The sequence below is a fragment of the Bos indicus x Bos taurus genome, chromosome 7 (genome assembly GCF_003369695.1).
Source record: "Bos indicus x Bos taurus breed Angus x Brahman F1 hybrid chromosome 7, Bos_hybrid_MaternalHap_v2.0, whole genome shotgun sequence".
In the NCBI taxonomy this organism is placed as follows: domain Eukaryota; kingdom Metazoa; phylum Chordata; class Mammalia; order Artiodactyla; family Bovidae; genus Bos; species Bos indicus x Bos taurus.
The window spans coordinates 103,098,171-103,120,655 of record NC_040082.1 but is presented as its reverse complement, the minus strand read 5'-3'; the positions used below and the strand labels follow the sequence as shown (position 1 = coordinate 103,120,655).

At 41.5% G+C, this 22,485-nt stretch overlaps 1 protein-coding gene across 1 annotated transcript; it reads right to left on the bottom strand.

The window, feature by feature from the left end:
* Window positions 1-3,371: 3,371 nt before the first annotated feature.
* On the bottom strand, window positions 3,372-4,304 carry LOC113896669 (olfactory receptor 10H1-like). The gene has a single exon (XM_027548882.1). The coding sequence runs from the start codon at window positions 4,302-4,304 to the stop codon at window positions 3,372-3,374; it is 933 nt and encodes a 310-aa protein (XP_027404683.1).
* Window positions 4,305-22,485: the final 18,181 nt, after the last annotated feature.

Genomic DNA, 22,485 nt, shown 5'->3' with positions numbered 1-22,485 from the left:
CTTCCTTAATTTTTGCATACTAAGTCATCACTCCTATTATAAGCCCTCATAGTGACTTCTTTCTTTTCCTTGTGCCTTTTAATCACAATAGATCATGTATATTAATTAGTGTGATTTTTTAAAATAGTCACATCTTTATCTCTCCACTACTGTTTGTTTGCTTTCTTGAACACTGGAATCAGGGTCACATCTAAATACTTCAATGATGGATCCCCTGTAACATCTAAAAAAGTGTTTAACACCCATAGTAGGTGCTCAATAAATGTTTGTTAAGTATATACATCAGGGTTTATTACTTGGCACTACTGACATTTGGGGCTGGCTCATTCTTTGCAGTGGGATCTGTTTTGTGCATTGTAGGGCATTGAGCAGCATCCCTTACCTTTGCCCACTAGATATTATAGCACATCTCCTCCTCCTTTGGTTGTAACAACCAAAAATGTCTACAGAACTTTCCCTACAGAACCAAGTGTCCTCCGGAAGCACTAGTGAGAGCCGCTGGAGTACAGGAATGAGGGAAGACCTGGATGATGCTCCCAAGCTGCACAGTCATGCTCCTTTTGGTGGTTCTTAGTATCTGGTCCATATCTTTGTGAGAGCCCTGACATTTCTCTGTGTGTCTTTCCACCATGGATCATGGGAACTTTTCAAAGACAGGGGCTAGCAATAGACCCATCACTATTCTCCCAAAACTAGCACAGGGTTTGGCACACAGGAGGCTTCAAATAATTATTAAACAGAGGTTCAACATATGGAGAAAGACTGAATGTAGATTTGAGATAAATGACGTAGAGTTACTATTCAACTTAAACATGAATACTCATTTTTTTAAACTTTGTCTAATTTGATTAATTTATTGCTTGTGCATTTCAACTATATTTTGTTATTGTATACATGGACTTCCCAGATGGCACAATGGTAAAGAATGTGCCTGCCAATGCAGGAGACACAGGAAATGTGAGTTCGATTCCTGCGTCAGGAAGATCCCCTGAAGTAGAAAATGGCAAAACACTCAAGCATTCTTGCCTGGAAAATTCCATGGACAGAAGAGCCTATGGGCTACAGCCTGTGGACTCACAAGGAGTTGGACATGACTGACCACACATTCGTGGTTTCATGGTTGTTGTTGTGTATAGCAGTATCACCATAACTTAGTGTCCATTAAGTGTTATAAATTGTTATTTTAAATAGCTGTAAAAATTCATATTCCAAAACAATTTAACTTTGTAAATGAAACTTTTTTAAACATTGAGATATGATTGACAGATAACATCATGTAAGTCTATGGTATGCAGTATGATTTGATACATTTATTTATCACAATATGATTATCCCTGCAGTGTTAACCAACACACCTATCATATCACATAATTATCATAACTTTTTGTGGTGGAACAATTAAGATCTAGAGCCTTAGCAACTTTGAAAATTCTACTGCAACTGCTAAGTCACTTCAGTCGTGTCCGACTCTGTGCGACCCCATAGACAGCAGCCCGCCAGGCTCCACCATCCCTGGGATTCTCTAGGCAAGAACACTGGAGTGGGTTGCCATTTCCTTCTCCAATGCATGAAAGTGAAAAGTGAAAGTGAAGTCGCTCAGTTGTGTCCGACTCTTAGCGATCCCATGGACTGCAGCCCACCAGGCTCCTCCATCCCTGGATTTTCCAGGCAAGAGTACTGGAGTGGGGTGTTGAAATTTCTAATACATTATTATTGTCTATGATCACTGTGGTGTACTTTAGACCCCCAGAACTTATTTATCTTCTGGTTGATCTACTGGATGCAAGTTTGTGTCCTTAGACAACATCTCCCCACTTCCCCCACCTCTCATTCCCTGGTAATCAACATTCCACTCTCTGTTTTTTATGAGTTCATCTTTTTCAGATTCCATTTATAAGAGATATTATGTTGTATTTGTCATTCTCTTGAATACACATGCTTTCAACAAATTCTAAGTACTATTATGTGTGGTCAACTTTAAATCCTCCCCTCATACCCAACGGATATCATTACACATTGTGACTAAGGAATAAATTTAATCCTGGGCTCTGCACTCGTCACTGTTCAACAAACAGTTTCACATTGACTTGTGTGCAATGTCACTCTCTCACAGAGAAAGTGATTTCTTATGGTGGGACTTTTTTTCCTTAACTCAACTCTGGAGACATCTCTCTACAGCTGCTCAAGACTCACATTTGAAATGTGGTGGTTTCCCTGACTTTTTCTGAGGCTGCTTATTACTGTTTCTAACTGCTACTGCACAGATCCATGCAATGTTAAAATTCAGGGGTGTTTTGCTTTCCTCTACTGTAATCTGGCTTAAGCTTTTGTAGCCTCACAAAATTTGTGCTGTGGCAATGTTGTTGCCCAGAGGAGGGTGGAGGCTTGATCTATTCCTTTTGACAGAGTTGATAAGAAGTCCAGGGTAGGTTGATAAGAAGTCTAGAGTCCCCAGGGAGGAGAAAGGGATATGGGGCTCTTGAGAAGAGAAAAGGGACAAACTGTTTTTTCTACATTGCTTTGTCTTAGTCACATAAGACATTTCTTCTTAAACTCTGAGTTGTTATGACAATAATCTTTAAGATTAACTTTCTTTAAGCCCAGAGCCAATGATTACAAAAACAAAATAACACATCTTGCTCAAAAGTATCTTTTTCCTTATGCTCTGTACTAATGATTATATAACAACAATGGACAACTATTGGAGGACATGTTTCTCCTTTCTAACAAGAACCTTGTGACTAATCTTGTTATCTTAAAATGACAAGATAACTTATGTTGTGGGAGTGGCTCTAATAAAAGTATATAAAGCCTTGATAAGACTAGCAAGTGAGACACTCTCCATTCCCCTTCTGATGTCTATGTCAGAAGTGTTCTCTGTCCCTTTTCACTGTAATAAAACTTCTGCCACACAAAAACTCTGAGTGATCAAGCCTCGTCCCCGAAGCTTTATCTTCTTCAGAGATCATGAATCCAACATCATTCACTGTAAGCTATCACTTTTCTCTTAGCAATTGGGTTTATGGTGATGGGAGTAATTAGATCACCCTGGTTTCTGGCAGAAGAACAAATTCCAGGTTTAATGCTACCTGACAATGTGTTGTGCAAGAAATCAGAATCAATGAATCTGACTTTCTCAGTGTTATCATCACATACATCTTTCCACCAAGAATATATGGAGAATGATGTTTAACAGTTTTGCAAACATTTGAATGTTGCCTACAAGCGTCTTTATAAACCATACAGCATTAGGCAAATATAGGCTATTACGTGCTTACAGGGTGCCATCTCTAATAGTAGCCTCTGGTAACCCGATTTAACTATTTCCAAGGAATTCCTCCCAGATAATCACTCCCCCCCCCCCCCCCCAGCTAAAGTTTGCTGAGGAAGGTCTTCTTCATGGCAATCTTCAGCTCCTTGTTCCTGAGACTGAAGATGATGGGGCTCAGGAAGGGAGTGAGGACCGTGTAGGTGATGCCCATCAAGGTGTCTATTTCCAGAGACTGGGGACCCTTGGGCTTGAGGTAGATGACAGAGGCAAAGCCATAGTGCTCTATCACCACAGTGAGGTGGGACACGCATGTGGAGAAGGCTTTGTGCCGGCCCTCGGCTGAAGGGATCTTCAATATGGTGGCCACGATGAAGGCGTAAGACAAGAGGATGAGGAGACAGCAGCCCAGCAGGGCAGCGATACACACAAGTCCTAAGCCCATGGCCAGAATGGAGACATTTTCTCCACAGGCCAACTTCAAAAGAGCCTGCACATGGCAAACAAAATGATGGATCTCATTCGATCCACAGAACGTTAGTTGGAAAATGGCTACTGTCACGACCAAGCCAATGACTGATCCTCCAGCCCAGGACCAGGCCACCAGGCAGGCGCAGCCTCGGGGGCTCATGAGCACGTTGTAGCGCAGGGGGTGGCAGATGGCCACGTACCGGTCATAGCCCATGATGGTGAGCAGGAAGGAGTGGGTGAAGCCAAATGTGAAGGAGAAGAACATCTGGCTGGCACAGGCTCTCAAAGCAATGGAGTGGTCAGTGGAGAGCAGGTCAGCCAGCATGCGTGGAATGACAGCAAAGGTGTAGAGGATCTCGGAGATGGAAAGGGCACACAGGAAGAGGTACATGGGGGTGTGGAGGCTGTGCTCCCTCCAGACGGTGGCCATGATGAGCAGGTTCCCCAGCAGCGTGAACAAGTACATCAGCAGGAAGAGCAGGAAGAACATCAGCTGAAGGTGGGGGAAGGTGGAGAAGCCGATGAGGATGAATTCAGCTGCTGATGAGAAGTTGCCTCCCTGCATGGCGGCTGTTCCTGAAGTGAGGTGTGACATGGAGAGGTCAGCTAGTGGATGGAAGGAAGTCTTCAGCTTCCATAATTCCTGGCTCTGCCCCAGGGGCTGCTCCTGATCCTAATAAATGACAGGTGACCTTGGCTGAATTCCTAGGCTGTGCCTCGTATGATTTAATCTTCTCATCAATATTGTGGGGGAGGAGGGTGTGTGTGTGCTGTTTTTATCACTGTCTAAATGGCATCCCACTCCAGTATGCTTGCTGGGAAAATCCCATGGGTGGAGGAGCCTGGTGGGCTGCAGTCCATGGGGTTGCTAAGAGTCGGACATGACTGAGCGACTTCACTTTCCCTTTTCACTTTCATACATTGGAGAAGGAAATGGCAACTCACTCCAGTGTTCTTGCCTGGAGAACCGCAGGGATGGGGAAGTCTGGTGGGCTGCCGTCTATGGGGTCGCACAGCGTCGGACACGACTGAAGCGACTTAGCAGCAGCAGCAAAGAAGGGTTAAGCTACCCACTCCAGTATTCTTGGGCTTTTCTGGTTACTCAGATGGTAAAGAATCTGCCTGCAATGCAGGAGACCTGGGTTCAGTTCCTGGTTTGGGAAGATACCCTGGAGGAGAGCATGGCAACCCACTCCAGTGTTCTTGCCTGGAGAATCCCCATGGACAGAGGAACCAGGTGGGCTACAGTCCATGGGGTGACAAAGAGTCAGACACAGCTGAGTGACTAAGCACAAAGTATCTTGAGAATACACATTGAAAATATTTGAGAGTCTAAGCAACTTGTTTATGGTGCAGCTGTCAAAATGGCAGAACCCATGCCTAGCTGTCCCCAAAGACTCTACCTTTCTATCACTTCTACATCTTCCAAAAATGGAAAAAGCTTCCAACCATTGCTGCTCTGCCCTTCTACTCCCTTCTGATAAGTCTTGTTTTTTTCAGAGCTTCAAATACCATGTTGCTGTTGTTGTCGTTCAGTTGCTCAGTTGTGTCCGACTCTTTGCAACCCTATGGGCTGCAGCACGCCAGGCTTCTCTGTCTGTCACCATCTCCTGGAGCTTGCTCAAACTCATGTCCATTGAGTCAGTGATGCCACCAAACCATCTCATCCTCTGTCATCCCCTTCTCCTGCCTTCAATCTTTCCCAGCATCAGGGTCTTTTCTAATGAGTCAGCTCTTTGCATCAGGTGGCTAAAGTATTGGAGCTTCAGCTTCAGCATCGGTCCTTCCAATGAATATTTAGGATTGATTTCCTTCAGGATGGACTGGTTTGGGATTTGCCTGGATGTCATATACCATGAGACATCCCTATTCCATGGCTATGGTCATTTGGACCTGTGCACATCTCTAACTTAACATTCATCAATCAGATTTCTCCTCTGGGGTTGAGTTATTCATGCAATGAATCTGAGGCAAGACACTGTGTAAAAATAATGTTCTAGTTGTTTTCCAGATCCCATGAGCCTATCTGTGTGTTCTGAGGCAATGCAACACAGCCATCTGACAAAAGGATGAGAGAGTCAGCTGACAGACTTCAAATCCCTGCTCTTCCCACTGTGTGAAACTGAGCAATTTGTTCACCTCTCTGTGCCTCTGTTTCTCTATACCTGTCTCAAAGAAGTTTTTGAGAAGTTAATGAATTATTCTTGGACTATGACCTGGAAAACAATAGGTGCTATCTATGATAATTAAATCCATACACTAAATGAGTACATGTATATTTTCTGTGCTCAGTAACTTCAGTTTAATGAGATTTCAATATCTTTTTATAAATAAAGTACCAATTTTTATGTGATCTTTATTATTAGGCAATGTCAAGTGTAAAGGCACAAAAATACCAGTCTATTTTCCACCTCTGTGGTTTGGCCTGCTCTGGGCAATATGGACTCATACACTATGTAGCTTTTGAGGTCTGGCTTCTTTCACTCGACATAGTATTTCTGAGGTTCATCCACATTGAAGAATGCATTTGAATTCATATATGAAGACCTTCACACCTTTTCATAGCCAAACAATATCCCTTTATGGATAGACCAATTTTTTTTTACCCAATCATCTATTTTTTTTCTTTAAAAATTTTTTAAATTAATTAATTAATTTTAATTGGAGGCTAATACTTTGCAATATTGTTGTGGTTTTTGCCATACATTGACATGAATCAGCCATGAGTGTACATGTGTTCCCCATCCTGAACTCCTCTCCCAATTCGCTCCCTATCCAATTCCTCAGAGTTGTCCCAGTGTACCGGCTTTGAGTGCCCTGTTTCATGCATCAAACTTGGACTGGTGATCTATTTCACATAAGGTAATATACATGTTTCAATGCTATTCTCAAATCATCCCACCCTCACCTTCTCCCACAGAGTCCAAAAGTCTGTTCTTTATATCTGTGTCTCTTTTGCTGTCTCACATATAAGGTCATTGTTACCATCTTTCTAAATTCCATATATATGTGTTAATATACTATATTGGTGTTTTTCTTTCTGACTTACTTCACTCTCTATCATAGGCTCCAGTTTCATCCACCTCATTAGAACTGATTCAAATGCATTCTTTTTAATAACTGAATAATACTCCATTGTGTATATGTACCACAGCTTTCTTATCCATTCATCTGCTGATGGACATCTAGGTTGCTTCCATGTCCTAGCTATTGTAAACAGTGCTGCAATGAACATTGGGGTACACGTGTCTCTTTCAATTCTGGTTTCCTCAGTGTGTATGCCTAGAAGTGGGATTGCTGGGTTGTATGGCAGTTCTATTTCCAGGTTTTTAAGGAATCTCCACACTGTTTTCTACAGAGGCTGTACTAGTTTGCATTCCCACCAACAGTGTAAGAGTGTTCCCTTTTCTCCACAACCTTTCCAGCATTTATTGTTTGTAGACTTGTTGATAGCAGCCATTCTGACCAGAGTGAGATGGTACCTCATAGTGGTTTTGATTTGCATTTCTCTGATAATGAGTGATGTTGAGCATCTTTTCCTATGTTTGTTAGCCATCTGTATGTCTTCTTTGGATAAATGTCTGTTTAGTTCTTTGGCCCATTTTTTTATTAGGTCGTTTATTTTTCTGGAATTGAGCTGCAGGATTTCCTTGTATATTTTTGAGATTAATTCTTTGTCAGTTTCTTCATTTGCTATTATTTTCTCCCATTCTGAAGGCTGTCTTTTCACCTTGCTTATAGTTTCCTTCATTGTGCAAAAACTTTTAAGGTTAATTAGGTCCCATTTGTTTATTTTTGCTTTTATTTCCAATACTCTGGGAGGTGGATCAGCAGGTGGATCCTGCTGTGATTTAAGTCAGAGAGTGTTTTGCCTATGTTTTCCTCTAGGAGTTTTATAGTTTCTGGTCTTATGTTTAGATCTTTAATCCATTTTGAGTTTATTTTTGTGTATGGTGTTAGAAAGTGTTCTAGTTTCATTCTTTTACAAGTGGTTGACCAGTTTTACTAGCACCACTTGTTAGAGATTGTCTTTTTTCCATTGTATATTCTTGCCTCCTTTGTCAAAGATAAGGTGTCCATAGGTCTGTGGATTTATCTCTTGGCTTTCTATTTGTTCCATTGATCTATATTTCTGTCTTTGTGCCAGTACTTTACTGTCTTGATGACTGCAGCTTTGTAATAGAGTCTGAAGTCAGGCAGGTTGATTCCTTCAGTTCCATTCTTCTTTCTCAAGATTGCTTTGGCTACTAGAGGTTTTTTGTATTTCCATACAAATTGTGAAATTGTTTGTTCTAGTTCTCTGAAAAATACCATTGGTAGCTTGATAAGGATTAAATTGAATCTATAGATTGCTTTGGGTAGTATACTCATTTTCGCTATATTGATTCTTCTGATCCACGAACATAGTATATTTCTCCATCTATTTGTGTCATCCTTGATTTCTTTCATCAGTGTTTTATAGTTTTCTATATATAGGTCTTTTGTTTCTTTAGGTAGATTTATGCCTAAGTATTTTATTCAATACTATGTTGAATAGTATTGGTGAGAGTGGGCACTCTTGTCTTGTTCCTGACTTTAGGAAAATGCTTTCAGTTTTTCACCATTGAAGATAATGTTTGCTGTGGGTTTATCATATATGGATTTTATTATGTTGAGGTATGTTCCTTCTATGCCTGCTTTATGGAGAGGTTTTTATCATAAATGGATATTGAACTTTGTCAAAGGCGTTCTCTGCATCTATTGAGATAATTATATGGTTTTTATCTTTCAATTTGTTAATGTGGTGTATCACATTGATTGATTTGTGAATGCTGAAGAATCCTTGCATCCCTGGGATAAAGCCCACTTAGTCATGATCTTTTAAATATGTTGTTGGATTCTGTTTGCTAGAATTTTGTTGAGGATTTTTGCCTCTATGTTCATCAGTGATATTAGCCTGTAGTTTTCTTTTTTTGTGGTGTCTTTGTCTGGTTTTGGTATTAGGGTGATGTTGTCCTCATAGAATGAGTTTGGCAGCCCACCTTCCTCTGCAATTTTCTGGAAGAGTTGGATAGGTGTTAGCTCTTCTCTAAATTTTTGGTAGAATTCACCTGTGAAGCCATCTGGTCCTGGGCTTTTGTTTGTTGGAAGATTTTTGATTATAGTTTCGATTTCTGTGCTTGTGATGGGTCCGTTAAGATTTTCTATTTCTTCCTTGTACAGTTTTGGAAGGTTATACTTTTCTAAGAATTTGTCCATTTCTTCCAAGTTGTCCATTTTATTGGCATATCATTGCTGATAGTAGTCTCTTATGATCCTTCATATTTCTGTGTTGTCTGTTGTGATTTCTCCATTTACATTTCTGATTTTGTTGATTTGATTCTTCTCCCTTTTTTTTCTTGATGAGTCTGGCTAATGGTTTGTATATTTTATTTATCTTCTCAAAGAACCAGCTTTCAGTTTTGTTGATTTTTGCTATAGTCACCTTTGTTTCTTTTTCATTTATTTCTGCCCTAATTTTTATGATTTGTTTCCTTGTACTGACCCTTGGGTTCTTAATTTCTTCTTTTTCTAGTTGCTTCAGGTGTAGAGTTAGATTATTTATTTGATTTTTCTGTTGTTTCTTGAGGTAAGCTTGTATTGCTATGAACCTTCCCCTTAGCACTGCTTTTACTGAATCCCATAGGTTTTGGATTGTCCTTTTTTTTCATTTTCATTTGTTTCTATGCATATTTTGAGTTCTTTTTTTGATTTCTTCTGTGATTTGTTGGTTATTCAGAAGCGTGTTGTTTAGCCTCCATATGTTTTAATCGTTTTTTCCCTGTACTTGACATCTAATCTTACTGCATTATAATCAGAAAAGATGCTTGAAATAATTTCAATTTTTTAAAATTTACTAAGGCTATATTTATGGCCCAGGATGTGATCTGTCCTGGAGAATGTTCTGTGTGCACTTGAGAAAAGGTGAAATGTATTATTTTGGGGTGAAATGTCCTATAGATATCAGTTAGGTCTAACTGATCCACTGTATCATTTAAAGTTTGTGTTTCCTTGCTAATTTTCTGTTTGGCTGATCTATCCATATGAGTGAGTATTTTTTAATTAAACTTTTATTTTGCATTACAGCTGTTATAACTATATAATTTTAGTTTGGATTATAGTTGATTAACAGTATTGTAGCTTCAGGTGGACAGCAAAGGGATTCAGTCATGCATATACATATATGCATTCTCCCCCAGACTCTCCCGTCATCCAGGCTCCCACATAACATTGAGCAGAGTTCCCTGAGCTATACAGTAGGTCCTTGTTGATGATCCACTTTAAATATAACAGTGTGTACCTGTCCGTCCCAAATTCCCTAACGAACATTCAGGTTGTTTCCATGTTTGCACTCATGTGAGTAGAGTTTGCATTCATGTAGGAATTTAAAACATATCAGTGGTTGCCAGGGGCTGGGGAAGGGAAGAAAGGGGAGTGACCACTAATGGGTATGGAGTTTCCTTTGTGGATGCTGAGAAAGTTCTGGAAATAGATACAGATGGAAGTTGCACATCATGAATATATTTACTGCAACTGAATTAATTGTATGTTATAAAATGGAGAAAATGGTAAATTTTGTTTTGTGCATTATACAACAATGTAATGAATGCCTGATCAAATGGACTCACATTTTAGATCAAGTCTCAACAGGTTGAGAACAAAACTTTGGTGACTGGAGGCTGCATTCCCCAAATATCATCAGTTTCCACAGTTTCTTAGCCTCCCTCCCTTGGAGTCACTTGCTTCTTTTTCTCACTTCTGGGTAAGCATTTGTTTACAGATCCCCAGGATGGCCCCACTCAGTCCTAATACTCTGAGATCCTAGATGGGGTAAGTCAAAGCCAACAACTTGGGAACAAGAGCCTACAAGAGGAGTCTGAATGGATGAGATCAAGATCCTGTGGGCTGTGCTTTCTCTAGCTCTCCAACATCCAGTGCAAGCTTTTGTAATATTTGGGGCAAGATCATTCTTTGCTGTTGGGGGTAGTGGCCATGCTGTGCACTGTGAGGTGCTTAGCAGCATCCCTGCCCTCTACTACCCAGATGCCAGTAGCCCCTGCTCAGTAGTGACAGCCAAAAATGTCTCCTGACACTGTCAATGTCCCCAAGGTGGGGGGGGGGGGGCAAAGTCACCCCCAGTTAAGAACCAATGATATACAGAGAACAGTTGTAATCCCTAAGCTGCTCATTTTACCCAAATGTTCGTCCCTCCCCTTTTCCAACTGGCAAATATCTATTCATTAATTTTTTTTGGGGGGGTGTATTTTTAGGATAAAGGGAAGGGATAGTTAGGGAGTCTGGAATCAGCATGTACACTGCTTTATTTAAAATGAATAACCAGTAAGGACCTACTGTATAGCACAAGGAACTCTGCTCAATGTTATGTGCCGGGCTGGATGGGAGATGGATTTGGAGAAGAATGGAGACATGTATATGTACAGCTGAGTCCCTTTGCTGTCCACCTGAAACTATCACAATATTGCTAATCAACTCTATCCCAACACAAAATAAAAAGCTTAATTAAATTTTAATTGCTTTACAACAGTTGTGTTAGGCTCTGCTGTACAATAACATGAATCAGCTATGAAAAGAAAAAGTGAAAGTGTTAGTTGCTTAGTCATGTCCAACTCTTTGTGACCCCATGGACTATAGCCCACCAGGTTCTTCTGTCTATGGAATTCTCCAGGCAAGAATGCTGGAGTGGGTAGCTATTCCCCTCTCCAGGGGACCTTCCTGTTCCAAAGACTGAACTTGAGTCTCCCACATTGTGAACAGATTCTTTATCATCTGAGCCACCAGGAAATCAGCTATATGTATACATATATCCCTTCCATCCTGAACCTCCCTCCCACTCCCCCATCCCACTCCTCTAGGTCATGACAGAGCATCAAGTTGAGCTCCCTGTGCTATACAGCAGCTTCCCACTAGCTATCTGTTTTAAACATGGTACTGTATACTTGTCAATGCTACTCTACCTGTTCATTTTTAAGACTCAGTTTAAGTGTCATCTTCCCTACATAGCCTTCCTGGACATCTATTCCCAAAACCGATTTCGTCATTCATTCCTGTGTGCTTCTGAAACAACTCCTGAGTGGGTCTCAAGTCCTTGCTTCTAACTTTTTTATGACTGCTGTTATAATGTGTCATCTTGGAGATGCAACTCTCTCTGGCACTGGGTTTGGGGTTCTTGATAAGAATAACTACCATTTACTGGATGTTGGCACCTGTACCCACGTGTTTCTTATGAAATCTTTACCCCAGTATTGTGAGGCACCGGCTATTGATCCCTGTTTTCCAGAAGTGGTGGCTGCATTCCACAGAGGACACATCACTTGTCAAAGGGACCATGACTCTTGAGTAAGGGAGCCAGGATCTGACCTATATCTGAATGACCCCAAAGTCTATCTTCTCCTAACTTCTCTATTATATTCACCACTTATTTCTAGCTGTTAATGAATGTCAGAGCCACTTCCAAGACAAGGAAATTGTTAGCTTCACCGTACCAGACCATCCACCCACTACCTCCTTATATTAATTCAGATGACAAGAGTCCACGGCCAGGAATAAATAGATAGGAACTATAAGAAGACAAGAGCTCACTATGTCCTGGGGAGTTGGTTCAGGGCTGCGTATATACATTTTGGGATGATGGGGATGCAGAATACAGCTGAGATTGGTTTCTGTTCATTCTGGGAAAAGGCAAAACTATGGTTTTCAGTACTCAGGAAGAGAGAGAGAGATGAATAGGTGGAATTTTTTTTTAAGGTGGTGAAACAACTCCATATCACACTATAATGGTGGATACATAACATTGTACATTACTCAAAACTCTTAGGATATACAGCACCAAGAGTGAATCCTAACATAAACTGTGGGCTTTATTTAATAATACTGTGCCAGTGTTGGTTCAGCAACTGTAACACATGTACCTCACTTATGCATGATATTAATAATAGAGTTGAGTTCCTTGTGCTACACAGCAAATTCCCACTGGCTATCTGTTTTACATATGGTAATGTATATATTTCCATGGTACTGTCTCAGTTTGTCCCATCCTCTCCCTCCCACACTACATCCACAAAACCTGTTCTCTCTGTCTGCATCTCCACTGCTGCCTTGAGAGTGGGATGTGGTGGGAGCTGGGAGAGAGGTTCAAGAGCGAGGAGACATACGCATAGCTGTGGCTGATTCATGTTGATGCATGGCAGAAACTAGCACAATACTGTAAAGCAATTATCTTCCAAATTTTTTTTTAAAGAATAATAATAGGGAAAGCTGTGTGCAGGAAGAGAAAGGGTATGTGGAAATCCTCTACACTATCTGTTCAGTGTTCTGTAAACCTAAAACTGCTCCAAGAAGTAAAGTCTCCTAATTTTTTAAAGTAAAAAGAAGCATTAGAACCAAGATGCGTGTGAGTTCAGGATGGTAGAGAGGTGAACTGATGTCTTTTGTCATTGATTCACCAGGAGAACACTTAGGGGTTCCTCTGCAATTAAACTGAACAGCCCCAGAGAAGGAGTGTGACTGGGCTATGTGGCACTTAAAAGAACTCACAGAGGGACAAGTCCCCACTCAGAACTCAGAGGTCAAACCCACCTATGGACAAACGCTGTCTACACATACCACTGCAGAAGGGTTTTCCATCTTAGCATCAGAAACATTAGGGGCTGATCATTTTCTATGGTTGGGGGCTGCCCTGGGCATTAGATGTTGAGCAGCATCCTTGTCACTCTCTAGATGCCAGTAACATCTCCAACTGTGACAATCAGAGGTATCTCAGGTATTGCACAGTGTCCCCTGTGGAGGAGAACCACCCCTGGTGGTAGGTCTGTGTTGTCTCCAACTTGCCTTACCTGTCTGCCCCCATCCTGGCTCTCTCTTCTCATGAAGCTGTTTGTGTTCCCCTCTCTGTATCCCCTCCTTCCCATCTCAGCCACCTGCTGCCTCCCTTTATCCTCCCTATTTTCATCCTTGACTCCTTACCATCACAGCACCTGTCCACCCTGGTGCCTTCCTGATATTAAAATTTTATACCCTCAGGGGATGATTGCAGCCTCTCAATCCTAAATCTTCCTGTTTCTCTTCCCTGCCTCCTCACAATCATTTTACCATTGGTTTTTGGCTGATTCAGAGAGAATATAGCTGGACAGCTGTTCTGGGTAAGATAGAGAGGTAGCTCTTCTCTTGGCACCTCAGTTTCCTCACTTGTCTGGCAAAGTAACCACCATGTTACTCTGAAGCCAAGAAGTGGAGCCCTGACCTCTACACCTACTCATGGATTCAAATTAGACAAAGAGTTTTATAAATAGTGTGGGTTCTCCAAGCAGCAACAGGTTCCCCAGTTCTCTCCTGGTCAACTGGAAGCGTTGGAATATGACTCACCTGGGTTCCAAGCTCTGTATCTGGTTCTGCCTCACTCCAACTGAAGGTCCTGGTTTGGTGTTTCCCTGTAGACGAGGACCTTACAGGTGAGGGCTGCAAGGCAAGGAGCCTGCCACCCTGATCATGCCAAGCAGGTGGGGGTGGTTTACTGAGCCTCACCTCTATTATTTATGCTGCCTCTGCTCCTGCCTGCCACCATCTCCCTCTGTGGTCCCACTGACTCTGCATCTGTCCTCTGGTACAGGGATGCTGGGACCCCTGGGGACTCCAGGAAGCATTGGGCAACCTCAGGGAGACTGTCCTCACTTTCCCTGTCTCCCTGCTGGTCAGGTGTGAGTCAATTATCTCAGGGCCTTGAGCAGAGTCTAATGCTCTCAAATTTGGGTTTTAGGGCTCTGGCTGCTGACATTGGCAAGAGAGCAGCCCTGCCATTGCTCACTAGGGCTGAGGAAGCTGCTTCATGTGCCTCTCTATTGTTTTTCTTCCCCATTCATATCATTAGCCTAATCAAATGTCCTTCAAAATTTTAAAAGAAATACAAAACTGTGATTCTTCTATTAAATAATGGAGATGCTATAGATAAGGCTAAAAGTCATTCAATGGCCAGCTGTGTGATCAGGATAATAGATTTGATGGGCATCCTTACAGACCTCTATGTGCATGGGGCATGTGGACAAACACAAACCCATAAAATAAGGGTAGTATTGTGGGATTTCACTGTGTTGGGGGGAGGGGCTTTGTTTTATTTTTGAGGTGAAATTCATACAACTTTAACCACTTTAAAGTGAATAATTTGGTGACATTTAGCATGCTTACAGTATTATTCAACCACCATGTGTATCTAGTTTTAGACCATTTTCATCACCCCCCAAAAGTAGAGGAGGACAAAGGGAGAAGAAGGAGAAGAAGAAGAGAAACAAGGAGGGGTGGGATGGGGAGGAGAAGGGGAAAGGGGAGGAAAAGAGGGAGAGAGTGAGAGAGGAAAAGAGACATGGAAAAGAAGAGAAAGAAGATAAGGGAGGGAAGGAGTTGGGGAGCAGGGGAGAGACAGAGAAGAAAGAAAGAGAAAGGATGATAAAGGCAACAAGAACATGAAGAATTTGGACACGTTAAGTTCAAGATGCCTCCTAAATATCCACTTGGAGATGCTGAGTAGGCAAGCAGATAGGGATAAATATAAGAAATTGAGGATCATCTGTGTACACAAGGTACATAAAGCTGTGATATTAGAGAGGATCCCCAGGGACAGAGGATGCTAATGAAGTCCAAGGATTAAATGAACGTAATGGCTGCCTGTGTTCCATGTATGAATGAATCAAGATTTGTTTAGCAGTTCTTTATTAATGGATATACCTAATGTGACATATACATGTCATGGCTCTGAACATCCTATTATGTACACATATGTGGAATATGTCTATAAAATGTCCATTAATTCAGTGGGGAAATGAGAGGCAGGATTTAAGCCAGGTCATCCTGACCTCAAACACAGCTTCTCAGACACTGTTTCCCACTGCTTTGGATGGCAATGAGATCTTTCACATGGTAAAAATTGTAAGCCAACATTCTGCTTTATTTAGTGTTCTGGGGATTGCACTGGTCCAACCAAGAAATATATGTTAATTGACCATATCTTCCAAGTGCCGTGTTGATGTTGGGTGTGATGGTGAGCAAAATGCACAAACTTCCTGACCTCAAGAAGCTGATAGCCTAAAAAATTGTAGTCAGACATTGGGTGCCTGACTCAGTGTGGATACCCAATCACATTCCAGGATTTCTTTCCATGCAGATGTTAGTATTAATAAGATTAGAGGTCAAGTTGGCCTTTAATGAAGAAAATGAAAGAGCCTAGCTTGTATTCTTGTCCAGGTGCCAGGGGAGGGGAGCATCTCAGCATCACTATGAAAAGAGTTACTCAGGAATTTCTACAAGACCAGACCTTTAAACTGCTGAGTCTATAGAAATATTCCCTCAGTGTCCCAATGCACACTCCAATGTATAAAAGTGAAAGTGAAAGTGTCAGTCACTCAGTCATGTCCGACTCTTTGTGACCCCATAGACTGTAGCCTGCCAGGCTCCTCTGTCCATGGAATTTTCCAGGCAAGAATACTGGAGTGGGTTGCCATGCCCTTCTCCAGGGGATCATCCCAACCCAGGAATCTCCTGCACTGCAGGCAGATTCTTTCCTGTCTGAGGTGCCCACTCCAGGGTATGGTTGGCTTCAATTGCCCACCTGTGGTTTAAAAGGCTTATGATGCTGGTACATTTGATCTGAAAATGGCCTGGTTCTCCTTGGATGGGGAAACAAAAAACCCACTGGAGGAAATTGGTGTGTGAAGCATTGGGTGGAGAGGTGTGGGGATAGAAAAGTCCTCCATTGGAAGTCTGACTCTACTGATGTGTGTGATCTTGGTGAGTCATGCAACAGTTTTGAGGCTCAGTTTTCCCCTCTGTCAAGTAGATGGGAATTTATCTCCCCTGATGCCCCATTGTGAGGTGGTAATGAGATAATGTATTTGAGGTGTAACATGAAGCATGCAGTATATTATACAAAGGAGGACGCTTGGAGATCCTAAGTTACAGTGAAATTTTCTCCACATCTTCCTGCTGCATGGTAACATGGGGTGTTCTTACTGCTCAAGTTGTAGAGAAAGATTGAATTCAACTTTAGGAAAATGAGGTATAGTTTACTATTCAATTTATACATGGACATAGTGATTTATACTTTCACTTTCATGCACATTTACTTTCTTAAAACATTAGCTAATTTGACCATTACTTACATATTTTAATTGCATTTATTGTTGTACAAAATGGTACCATCATAAATGAGTGTCCATTAAAATACTATAAATTTCCATTTTTAATGCATCAATTCACACTCTGAAATGCTATAAGTTTGTCAAGGGACATTTTAAAAATTGACATAAAGTTGATACATAATAATGTGTAAGTTTAGAGTGTACATTGGGCATATATTTGTATACTGCAATATGATTACCACTGCAGTGTTAGCTAAAAGCTCTGTCATGTCACATAATTATCACATTGTTTTTGGGGTGTGGGAACAATTAAGATCTAGTCTCTCAGCAACTTTGAAGTTGATAATACGTGATTATTGTCTATACTCACAATGCTGTATTTGTAATCTTGTTGATCTTCTGGTTGATTGACTGGTTTCAAATTTGGGCCCCTAAACAACATTGTACAAAGTCTTTCTCCCTTCAAACCCTGAAAACCACCATTCAACTCTCTATTTTTGTGAATACCTTTTTACAATTCCTCTTGTAAGGGATGTCATACAGTATGATATGTCATTCTCTTAAATGCACATATTTTCAGCAAATTATAAGTACTACAAAGTATTGCTGCTGTTGTTCAGTCACTAAGTTGTGTCCGACTCTTTGCAACCCCATGGACTGTAGCCTCCTCTGTCCTCCACTGTCTCCTGAAGCAACAGTACTTCCAATGAATATTCAGGTTTGATTTCCTTTAGAATTTACTGGTTTGATTTCCTTGCTGTCCAAGGAACTCTCAAGAGTCTTCTCCAGCACCATAGTTCAAAAGCATCCATTCTTTAGCGCTCAGCTTTCCTTATAGTCCAGCTCTGACATCCATACATGACTACTGGAAAAACCAAAAGGTTGACTATACAGATATTTGTTGGCGAAGTGATGTCTTTGCTTTTTAATATGCTGTCTAGGTTTGTCATAGCTTTCATTCCAAGAAGCAAACATCTTTTAATTTCATGGCTGTAGACACTGTCCACAGTGATGTGGAGCCCAAGAAAATAAAATATGTCACTGCTTCCACTTTTTCCTCTACTATTTGCTAGAAACTGTGAAGTATGATCAACCTTAAATCCTCCCTCGTGTTCATGGGGAATCATTAACCCAGCATTGCCTTGGGATACACTTTCAGCCTGGGCTCTGCACTCGTTACTGTGCTCCTCCAAAGCGTTGCACACTGGCCCATGTGCCATGTCACTATCTAACACAACAGGTGATCTCTCATGGTGGGATTTCTTTCTTTGCATTAGCTACAGAGACTTCCCAGTCTCTCTGCACTTGCTCAAGATTCACACTTGAAATATGGAGATTTCCTTGACTTTTTCTGAGTCTGCTTATTTCAATATGCACAAAGCTGAAATTTAGGACTCTTTGATCTGGCTTAGTCTTCTGTAGCCTCACAAAAGTTGGGTTGTAGATACCTGTTGCTGCCCAAGGGAGGGTGGAGGCTTGAACTTTTCCATTTCCTTTTACCATATGTGTTTATGTTGATGGGAGTAATTAGACCACTGTTTCTGGTAGGAGAACAGATTCCAAATTTTTAATATTTACTTATTTAACTGAATTGGGTTTTAGTTGTGGCTTAGGTGATCTTTGCTGCTTCCTACAGGATCTTTTGTTGCAGTGCACAGACTCTGTAGTGTGGCACATGGTCTCCAGAGCACACAAACTCAGTAGGTATGGGGTACGGGCTTAGTTACTCCAAAGCATGTGGAATCTTTGTTCCCTGACCAGGGATTGAACTCATGTCCCCTGCATTGCAAGGTGAATTCTTAACCACTGGACCACCAGGGAAATCCCCCAGATTCCAGGTTTAATGCTCCCTGAAAAAGGGTCTTGCAACAGATAGGACTCAGTGAAGCCGACTTTCTCTGTGCTATCATCTCATCCATCTTCCCACCCTAATTCTGTTTCACCATTTTGGATACATTTGCATGTTGCCTATAAGGGTTCTTAAAGGTCTTAAGGCATTAGACAAACATCTACTATTACATGTTTGCAGGGTGCCATTTCTACTGTTAGCATCTGATAAGCCAGTTTAGTTTTTCCAAGGAATTCCTCCCACATAATCACTTTTTTTTCTGGGTGGAGTTTGCCAAGGAAGGTCTTCTTCACAGCGATCTTCAGCTCCTTGTTCCTGAGACTAAAGATGATGGGGTTGAGGAAGAGAGTGAAGACCACGTAGGTGATGCCCTTCAGTGTGTCTCCTTCCAGAGACTGGGGACCCTTGGGCTTGAGGTAGATGACAGAAGCAAAGCCGTAGTGCACGACCACAACAGTGAGGTGGAGAGCAGATCAGCCAGCATGCGTGGGATGGAGGCAAAGATGTAGAGGACCTTGGAAGTGGAGAGGGCACACAGAAAAAGGTACGTGAGGGTGTGGAGGCTGAGCTCCTTCCAGATGGTGGCCATGATAAGCTGGTTCCCCAGCAGTGTGAACAGGTACATCAGCAGGTACAGCAGGAAGGAGGTGGGCAGGAGATGCTGAAGGAAGTTCGAGAAGCCAGTGAGGATGAATTCAGTCGCTGATGAGAAACTGGCTCCCTGCATGGAAGCTGTGCCTGAAGTGAGGTGAGACATAGAGAGGTCAGCTACTGGACGGAAGGAAGTCATCAGTTTTCATCATTCCTAGCCCTGCCCAAGCAGCGCTCCTGATAAATGACATATAGATTTGATTGTCTTCCTACTCTGTGCCTCCTACGATTTAATCCTCTCATCAGTATAATGAGAGATGTCCTGCTTTTATCAACTCATTTTGTGTAACTTGAGAATGCTCATTGATAACATTGTGGTGCAGAGAAGCCAAGCATCTTGTTCAAGGTGAAGCCGTCAAAATGGCAGAGTTAAGACTTGAACCCATTGCTGACTGTCCCCAAAGACAATACACTTTCATCCCAAGTTGCCTCCAAAAAATGAAAGTGTTTCTTTATTGGAGCTTCCAGCCATTGGTGCTCCGCCTTCCTGCTCCCTCTGATAAATTCTGTCCTTCCCTGGCAACCACTGATCTTTTTACTCTCTCCATTGTTTTGCCTTTTCCAAAATGTAATGTGGGTTTTCTTATTATTTATTTTTATATTTTTTGCTGAGCTGGATCTTTGTTGCTGTACGTGAGCTTTCTCTAGTTGCAGCGAGTGGGGACTACTCTCTAGTTGAGGCGCAAGCAGCTTCTCATTGCGATGGCTTCTCATGTCATGGAGCACAAGTGCTAGGGCTTCAGTAGTTGTGGCTCACGGGCCCTAGAGCATGGGCTCAGTAGTTGTGGCACACAGGCTTAGTTGTCCCATGGCATATGCCAGGACCAGGGATTGAACCAGTGTCTCCTACACTGCAAGGCAGATTCTTAACCACTGGACCACCAGAGAAGCCCTGTCATGTGGTTTGAATTATACATTATGTGACTTCTTTAGATGTTCTTCTTGCACTTAATAATGTGCATGGAAGTTTCCTCAATGCCTTTTCATGGCTTGATAACTCTACTTTTTGGCACTGAATGACATACTGTTGTCTGGATGTATCCCATTTTATTTATCCACTTATCTATTCAAGGACATCTTGGTTCTTTCATGTCTTGGCAATTGTGGATATAGCTACAATTAATATCTGCAGGTTTTTGTGTGAACCTGTTTTCAATTCTCTTGGGTAAATGCCAAGAAGTGTGATTGTTGTTCTTCTTGTTCAGTTGCTAAGTCATGTCCGAATCTTTATGACCCTATGGACTATAACACGCCAGGCTCCTCTGTCCTCCACTATCTCCCGGAGTTTGCTCAGACTCATGTCCATTGAGTCGGTGATGCTAACCATCTCATCCTCTGCCTCCATCTTCGCCTTTTGCCTTCAATCTTTCCCAGAATCAGGGTCTTTTCCCATGAGTCGGCTCTTCACTGATTGTGATCACTAGATTATATAGTAAGAATATGTTTAGTTTTGTAATACACCACCAAACTATCCTCTAAAGTGGCTATACCATTTTGCACTATCAGAAGTGAATGAGAATTTCTGTGGTTCCAAATCCTTGCCAGCATTTGGTTTGTCAATGTTCTGTATTTTGTTGTTCAGTCATTCAATTGTGTCTGACTCTTTGTGACCACAAGGACTGAAGCACACCAGGCTTCCCTGTCCTTCACTATCTCCTGGAGCTTGCTCAAACTCATGTCCATTCAGTCAGTGATGCCATCCAACCATCTTGTCTTCTGTCGTCCCCTTCTCCTCCTACCTTCAATCTTTCCCAGCATCAGGGTCCTTTCCAATGAGTCAGCTCTTTGATTCAGGTGGCCATATTATTGGACCTTGAGCTTCAGCATCAGTCCTTCCAATGAATATTCAGGATTGATTTCCTTTAGGATTGACTGGTTTGATCTCCTTACAGTCCAAGAGACTCTCAAGAGTCTTCTCCAACATCACAATTCTGGATTTTAGTCATTGTAATAGACACATTGTGATAAAATTTATTTTTTAAGGGCTAACTAGTTCTACCAATACAATTTAATGAATAACCTGCTGATTTGCATATAATAAGTTTGTTTATACATGGGTCTGTTCCATGACTCTTACTCTGTTCCACTGTTTTATATTTCTATTCCTGTACAATATAATGTTGTTTTTCAAAAAAATTTATTTTGGAAAAATATTCTGCTGAAAGCCTGCTGACCTAGTATAGTTGACTATTACTTCCAGACTCTTAGTGGGCCTCATGGCTATTGAGTTGGGCATATTCCTGACAATTTAAGTGACATGCATCCTAAAGGACCAATATGTTTTTCCTTCTCCATCAGATTTTATTTAGGATCCTAAGAGATAAACGTTCTTAAAAGGGATATATTAGAAGTATTTGAATCATGGCTTTTCCCCCACTACTTGCAATGTTCTTAATATTATACATTTCACAAGATTATGAGAAATTTTGCAGACTTGGGACTTGGAGATCCTGGTTAGTAAAATGCCTGTTACAAATAATAGAACAGTTAATGGTGCTCATTATTTTTAACCAAGCAATGGGCACCACAGGAAATGACAGGGACACAGAAATCAGTAAAACATGGCCCTAGACTTGGAAAGTTCAAAGTCTGATGGAGAAGACAGACACATATGCAAAGAGCTGTCGTCATGTGCAGTGGTGTTATGGGAGCCTTAGACTCAGCTTGGGTGAGTTAGAAGAGCCCTGACAGAGGTGCCAGAATCTGTTTTGAGTTCTGAAGAAAGAGGGAACATGCAACCATCCTTAATTCTCTCCCAGGCTACTGCAGCTGCTTCCTGAATGGTGACCCAGCTTTTACCACTGCCTCCTTACAATCCATGCTTCACACAACAGCCAAAGTGAATCCTTAAAAACACGTGAATAAAACACATGACTAATGAGAACCTGCTGTATAGCACAAAGAACTCTACTCAATGTTCTGTGGTGACCTAAATGGGAAGGAAATTCCAAAAAGGAGTGGATATATGTATGCACCTAGGTGATTCACCTTACTGTACAGCAAAAACTACTACAATATTGTAAAGCAACTACACTCCAATAAAAATAAAAATTATTTTAGTTTTCTAAATTAGTGTTAGTGGT